The sequence below is a fragment of the Athene cunicularia genome, assembly GCF_003259725.1.
Source record: "Athene cunicularia isolate RWA chromosome 4 unlocalized genomic scaffold, athCun1 chr4_part1, whole genome shotgun sequence".
NCBI classification, from domain to species: Eukaryota; Metazoa; Chordata; class Aves; order Strigiformes; family Strigidae; genus Athene; species Athene cunicularia.
In genome coordinates, this window is record NW_020799098.1 from 40820888 (window position 1) to 40828586 (window position 7699).

Consider the following 7699-nt stretch of genomic DNA (forward strand, 5'->3'; position numbering starts at 1 on the left):
TATTTTATATAACTGCACAAAAAGTTGCAGGCCCTAGAGACCTGAAGCTACATAAGAAATATGTTGGCCCCTTAAAGGGGAGGAAGTATGTCAGTCTCTTCTCATGGTATGAAAGCCTGGTCTTCTAGGGGTACTGTATTTGCAGCTTCCCAGTGGAGTCTGTAGTAGCTGGGTTACTGCCCTAAGGTCAGATTCAGCCCTGATGTGAAAGGAGCAGCAAGCCTGGGACTTCAGCTGCTCTGCATCAAGGTGGGATGCTGGGCTCTGCCTTCTCCCACTACCATCCTGATGAGAAGAGGGTTGTTTCCTGACACTGGGTGTAAGACTGCCTTAAACAATGCCATTGTCTTTGAATATGCTATAACCATGGGGGAGGGCTTTAGATATGTTTCCCTGCTGTGGCACTTGTTTATGGTAGCTTATAGTATCAAGAGAGATGAATGGGATCCCAGAAAACAGAGTTGGATGCACTGTCAGTGCTACCTACATGGTGCAAAGACACAGCATAGCAATCCCAGGTGAGCATCATACTTGACTGATTCCAGAACTGGAAAGAATAGAGCCGTGTCAGCACAGTGTTGCACCTGAATTAGTCATGCTTATAGACAGAAAGCTAACTTATTTGGGAACAGACTGTGCTAATGGTACACAGCTCTAGGCACTGAAGCTGTTAGCTGGGAATGGCATAGTGAGAATATGCCAGGTTCTGTGTTACTAGCTAGGCGTAGTCTACAGCAGAAGTCTGCTGTACTGTTGCACTAGAAGCCATAGGGAGTGGAAACATCTGAGCAGGTCTGAGGGAAGAGCCTTAAATATCAACACAAGTCCAAAGTCAATGTACTACTCTAGCGCTGCCTCTAAGATTTATGCTAAACCCATCTTTTGTTCCTTTTAATGTTTTGTGGTTGCCAGGGTGCCCAGAAAAAAGCAAGAAGAAATGTTCCTTACAGAAGCTGCTAAATATGATTGCATTGCTCACCCTAAACCATACACTAAGTCCTCAGATTTAGGGACTCTCACAGCAGTAATGACTATAAAAGTTATTATTTGAGTGGTTTATCTGAAAATGTAAACTACTACCTCTCAGGATGTTAAAATATGAAAATGGATTTACCCTGTCTATAAAGGAGTCTTAGCAGTCAGTCAGCTACAGCCATGGTCCAAATATAAATAAATATAAATACATGTATGGTCTAAAGACCAGATAATAGAAATTTGATCAATTCACTCAATTTCCAACCCTGAAGAAAAAGGAGAGAAGGAATCGTACTGAGTTGCTTGCCTCCTGACTCACTCTAGCCTAAGCCAAAATGACTCAGAGCCACTATTTTCCCACCCCCTCACCCCATTATCTGTTGGGGGAGGAAACCAAGGCATATGTACCAGATGAAAGGTTAATGTCATCAGTCAACACTTAGTGAATACATATTGTTTCATTATTTGTATTGATTGTCACCTTAATGTCTGGTGACAGCAAAATGTGAATTCCTCTGTATGTTAGGAAACTGTCCCATGAAAACAGGGTTGTGAAACTGAAGACTGAGAGGTAGTGTGTATAAACATAAGTAAATATGAAAGACATGACAGTCTTGGAAGTTGTTAATGGTAAACCAATGTATGCAGGGCTTGTCTTGGTGGTAAACATGTTTATCAAATGATTCTTCTTTCATATTAAAAATGTAAAGCCTCACCACAGAGTTTCTACTAAGAAGATATTGATTAAAATAACTTGCTGCTAACTACCTTTATTTTTATGTATCAAAGATTTTTTTCATTTACTGCTTCCAGTGGCACCCATCTGACTTATACATTTTTATCTTCCTTACCTGTATGCTGTATTTTGTACATATGCAGGCAAAGGTTTAAGGTGAAAAGCTACAGATTGAGAAGCACAATACCCATAAATAACAAAACATAATTGGAAAAATGAATCTTGTATCTAGATTGCCTGGCTCAGAAAACTATCCTACTAGAAATAAAATTGCATTACATCTACTAACTCAATGGTTCTACTTTTGTTGGGGGAAACACTTTTTTTGGATAGGTGTTCACATTAGCAGCCCCTTAGAAGTAGATTCTTACAGGAAGATACTTAACTTCCTGGGATAGTATATTCAGCTAAACTGTGCCTCACTGCTGCTCTGAACATATGTAGCTGTGCTTCCAAGTAAACTAGGCAACTTATAGCATTAGGTCTATGGCTACCAGTGAAATTTAACTGGTAGGTATGGCAAATGGTCCTACATAAATTGTGGTTCTCTACAATCACAGGACTAACAAGTAATTTAAATGCAGAATAGCATAGATATAAGGGTTAGTTTTCCAAGCACTAATTTATGTGATCAGAATGGTTTTCCCTATTTAGCTTGCAGTAAAATACTATTGCCATGTTAAAATCATAGCCTACTACTAGGTGCCAGATCTAAATAAAGGGCAGTTCAAAATGCTGTATTACAGGAGTACCAAGCTGTGAGTTTACATTCTTGTCAAGAGCAGTTACTGTAAGGCTTGCTGAATTGATGCCAAAATAATATTAATCACTATACTAAAATGTATATTTAACTTCAAGTCCTTCACAGCAAGACTACTGTGTATCTTCACCCATGTTCCATTTTAAACATTCACAATACAAAGCAACTTCAGGTCACCAGGATTTCTCAGGAAATATGTCCTGCAGTATCCTGATGAGTTTTCTTCCAGTGACATGACTTTTCTTCCCCCTCCTCCTACTGTATTTTCTTCTTTCATTCATTCTGATGTATATAGCCTACCTAGCAGAATTTCGAGGCAGGGATCCAGGACAACCTGTCAGCACAGGCAGCACTGAGGTGGTGACTCAGCAGAGGCACTGTGTGTCTTTGCAGTCTGCTGCAGCACTGCTCACTCCCAACCTGCCTGGAAGCAAATCTTATCTTTGACATTGAATGTGTCCACAGTTCCTGCTCATTCTTATTTTGATGGAAGGGAGGATGTGTCCTCCTCTGAACCTGAAAACATGGAGCTAATAACACAAGGAACAGAGGCTCTGTGTGATCTGAGGATTATTTAGGGCTTAACATGAGAAGGCAGCTGGCAATTTTGTAAAGCAAATTATTAAGAACTAGACCTTCACTTAAATTGCAGTGTTAAAACTATTAAAACCAGCATATTTTTACTGCATTTGTGTCATGCTGCACTGTACAAACCCCAACATGACAGCTGACATGCACAAAAATCCAACGTTTGCTACATACAGTAGGATTATTTAGAATAAGATTAAATTGTCTGGTGTTCAGAAACAAGCTGTCTAATTTTAAAGGAGTTCTACTGAATGCTACAAAAGGACATCAGTGTGGTCAATCATGTATTAAGATATTTTTTGTTTTCGTTCTTCAAATTGCTTTTTAAGTGACAAGAGTTTAAATGGCTCCCTCTTGTGGCAAGAAAAATGCAGTATCCTGTTACTTGGCAAAAATTAGCCCTTGAACGGCAATTAGAATGCGTATGTATTTATACTGCGTCGTCTAGTCATCAGTATGTTGTGGTGACTAATGAAGAGACTGCACACACCTATCCCTTACTGTTTAGGTACTCTTGAAACTACCTAAGCATTAAACTTACCTTTCAGTTGTGTATGCTGAAGGGTAGGGAAAAATAGATTTGTGAACCGTATGGATTGCACCCTATCCAACTTGCTAATGCTGACTAGACTACATTGTTTCAAATGTCTGTCCTTAAATATAAATCTCTGGAACATCTCAGCACAGAATAACTGGATAGCACAACTTAATTTATTTCTGATGCTTTTCACATGTGAGCAAATCTGAACCTTGTAAGGGGTGGGAGGAAAGCAATCAACTCTGGTGGAAAGCTATGAGCATATATGAGTCAGTGAATGGCAGTGAGGAAGCATAAAGTGGATCTCAGCCAACCCTGCAAGTCATCTTTCCTTCTTTCTACCTACCAGCTGATAAAGCTTTCATTTAGGCTTTTAACTTGTGAAAGCTTTCTTAACAATAATTAATAGCTATAAACCTCTGAAATTAAAAACTGAGATTTCTGTCATAGCATGGAGCATACTTTGGTAACTCTGGATATTAAGCAATAATATTTGAAATGGACATAAAAAAAAGAAAAAGTCTCATAAGACACTAAGGTCTGGGTGAGTTCAGGGGGCAAATTAAATGCATACACAGGAAGCTTCTACCATAGCTTTTGAGAAAGCAGGTCTCAAAAGCTTTGTTTCAAGACAACAGACTCCAGTTCCATGGTTTCTCATAAAATCTGTTACTACATAGTTATGAATCAAAAAAAACCTAAGTGCACTGCAGAGTAGGACTAATCATACTGATGGTTTTAGAGCTTGGTAAAGCTACTTTGCAGATTAATCTCTTGAGATAATCTCTGTTTATGCTGATTCAGAAGTCTGATGGTACAGACACAGGAGGCTGTTTACCAGTTTGAAGGAGGGGCCTTTAAAGTATAATATTGTAAACTGTTTTACTCACTTATCCTTCTTTGTAAAAAGTCTTCCATGTTAACAGCCTCACAGGTTGTTAACAGAATGCATGACAATACAAGTACCTATATCAAATTAGGTAGGCTTTTCAAATCTAGGACTTCAGAAGTGAGAAATTATTTGGAAGTAGATATATATGGGTGGAGTTACCACTTGTTCAGAGAGGAAAAAAATACTATGGTGCACTGACTGATCATTCAGTATCTTATAGGGTTTTTTTAAGGGCTTAGACTGTGGTGTACCACTATACATTTCCACACTTCAGAGAAGGACTGATGAGGATAGACTTAACCAATGAGTAACTGAAAGGGTGTATCAAACCTAAAGTGTGTACTGAAGTTCAAAACTGCTGTTCTGAAAACATCTTATCAGCTGCCACCTGGGACTAAATACATTTAGCCTCAAAAATACCCCTTTTATCTATCCAGCCACACAAAGTTAGTTTTCTGAACATAACCAGCATCATGATCTTAACGGAACCAAGCTAGCTGCCTCATATTTCAAGCCTGGGGGGATAGGATGAGGCAACTGGGCATTTCATTACCTATTTCTCTTGAGGTACACATTCCAAAATTGTTTGGAAGATAACTATAAAAGGATTGTAAGTGGCACTATATACGCATAATACAAAATATTTTAAGTACATTTTATGTTAAGTATGGCCAAACACTGCTACTCTTAACCAATAATCTAGCAGCTGTGGTACCTGCCTGGGAAGTGTGAGTTTCTCAGAGAGGATTTAGTATCTTCCCTCCTGGATTCTGTGTCTGTCTCATGGGTTATCACCAAACTGCAGGCTACTCCAGAAAAGAGGTGCTCTTGGAGACTTTCAGTTTATGTGGAGAAAAGAATAAAAAAGTCAATAGATCAATAAATAAATAAGAGCTCACAAAAGATGTATCTTCAGTGAAGCAGTAGACCCTCCAAGTTAGGCTTTTGGGTCCTAGCACTAATACTAACAGCAAGCCAAGGTAGGAGTATTTTTCTAATTAATTTCCAGCATAGTTTTGCATTGTGAGATTTTTGGTATCCCTGAAATGGGGCCACCACAAGTTTGTTTAATGCTTCCATTACTTCTCTCAATGCTATAATGCAAAATATTGTAAGAGGCAAAATCTCCATGTTTTCAAAGTTTTTCACCTGTAAAAAGGTTCTGTTTTCTTTCTTCTTGACATAGAATAAAGGTAGAAGCTTTCATGCTGACTTCATTCACTTGTTTTGTAGCAGAAGACTAGTGTGACAGGAATACACTTTTGAGACTCTAGGCTAAGTAGTGAGGCACACTTGGGTTCTCCCATGTCACTTTTGCATTCCCCTTAGTAAAACTGTAACAGTGGAACTAAAAATGGTTATGCAAAGGGTTTCTTTCAGGAAACAATGAGAGGAGAAGAGGGCATGATAAGCATCTGCAAAGATATAGGTTTGGAGGTGAGGTGGATTCCTTAATTAGCTTCACTTTGCAATAGGAAAAAAGCTTATCCTTAAATAATAACGGGTGACAGAATTTAGCATTTGTTAGCTTTAATAACGAAATGGGAAATATTGCTGCCTTGGTCACTGAATCAATTTGTTGCATGAGGCTAGAATTTGGGTAAACTAAGCTACTGTACGTAAAGGATACTCATGGAGGGGGTGGGGCAGGTGTGTCTTTATTCTAAAGACACCATGAACACTTTCCACCAAGCTACTGAGGAAAATGTCATTCCTTCAGGTGCCATTTTGCCTAGCCTCCACTGTGGTTAAGGTTTGGTATACTAGAAATTATGGAGTGAGACTAATATTAGGAAGTGTTTTACAAAGAAACCTCAGAGCAATACTCCACACTTTTCAGGAAGAAAATTAGGTTTGTGGTTTCTTAGTGAGCTTTTGTACCTCACTTCTGCTTAACCTCAGGTGATGAAACTTATTCATCCTTTAAGGATTGAATTTGAAATTTAATATTCTTTCCTTGTGTGTGCAGGATTTTAGTAAGCAATTTAAGATACATGTTGATTTAAACAACATGTTTTTTCAGCTGAAGGAGACTTTGTCACAGATTGTTCTGCATCTATATATCTACCCATGGTTTCTATGAAGTGCCTAGCTGTTTTTACATACAGGAAATAACACCGTTAGTCAGGATCAAGTTTCCTGTGACATTGTGTGTAACTCTCTGTAGACAGACTTTAAAATATCAAGTCTTTTGTGTTAGTCACATAACTGTCAATGTCATAGATAGTTATTGCAGTGCCTTTCTTATTCCTAAACTAATAATCTATACCACAGCAAATATTTACACCTTTAATGGATTGCAAGATAAAGAAACCCACTGGAATTTTGCCATATATGCATTTTTGCATACCATAAAGAACTCCTGTAGCTGAATGACATTATGCTTATTTAAATAAACCCACTGCAATCTGACTTACTGAAAAAAGCGAAGGTTTATATATAACCAGCTTCCCACTGCCGCCTCCTGTGCTACTTGTTTTCTAGGTCTTTTTCTACGCAAAGCATTTCAGCAATATCCTTAAATGAGTGGATGTTGCATAATATGATTATGTATTTTCCTAAACCGAGGAGTGTGTCCCACTTGCTACATATTACATGCTGCTGCCTTGGTTCTTTCATTGGAAATTATGTGATGACACTTCTATATTCCTGGCAGCTGTCAAACGCTAAAGCAGAGGCTTAGGCGATTGGGTTTTTTCTCCTTTTTCTGTGTACTGAAAACTAGTATTGCATCTTCTCTATCTTATGCCTTTAGCTCTAAAGGGGAAGATTACGATTGGTTCAGGCAATCTTGTTTTCTCCCTCATTCCAATATATTGCCCTAACTTGTATTACAGGAATCTGCAGGTATGTGTAATTAGAAAAATCAGCCTCGAACGCGTATACAGGCCGCCGTGAGGTGAGCTAACCCACCACTGAGGAACCATGGCTCTTAACTTCCCGACTCCATCTCTAGCCCCCAGCTCCAACCGCAGATGCGTTTGCAACCGCGGGTTACCTGCGGCCGTTCTGTTCCCCCCTCAGCCGCTTGCTCTGGCGGGGGGCTCGCACAGCCTGCAGCCTGCGCCCCCTCCAGTCCCCCCTTCTCCTGCCAGCCAGCTCCGGCGCTGACGCGTGGATACAAAACTGCCCGTTGTGCCTGTCAAAGCGCTTATTCACCTTGCAGCAAGGTGCTGCGTGGGGCGGGAAGGCGCTGCGCCCTGTCTCTTA

At 39.5% G+C, this 7699-nt stretch overlaps 1 protein-coding gene across 1 annotated transcript in view; it reads left to right on the forward strand.

The window, feature by feature from the left end:
- The first annotated feature begins 5875 nt into the window (after nt 1–5875).
- The window catches only part of LOC113479247 (histone PARylation factor 1), a 12843-nt gene continuing 11019 nt past the window's right edge, over nt 5876–7699 (forward strand). The window contains exon 1 of the mRNA XM_026847008.1: nt 5876–5926. Within this exon, the coding sequence (XP_026702809.1) occupies nt 5876–5926 (51 nt within the window). The remainder of the gene's footprint in view (nt 5927–7699) is intronic.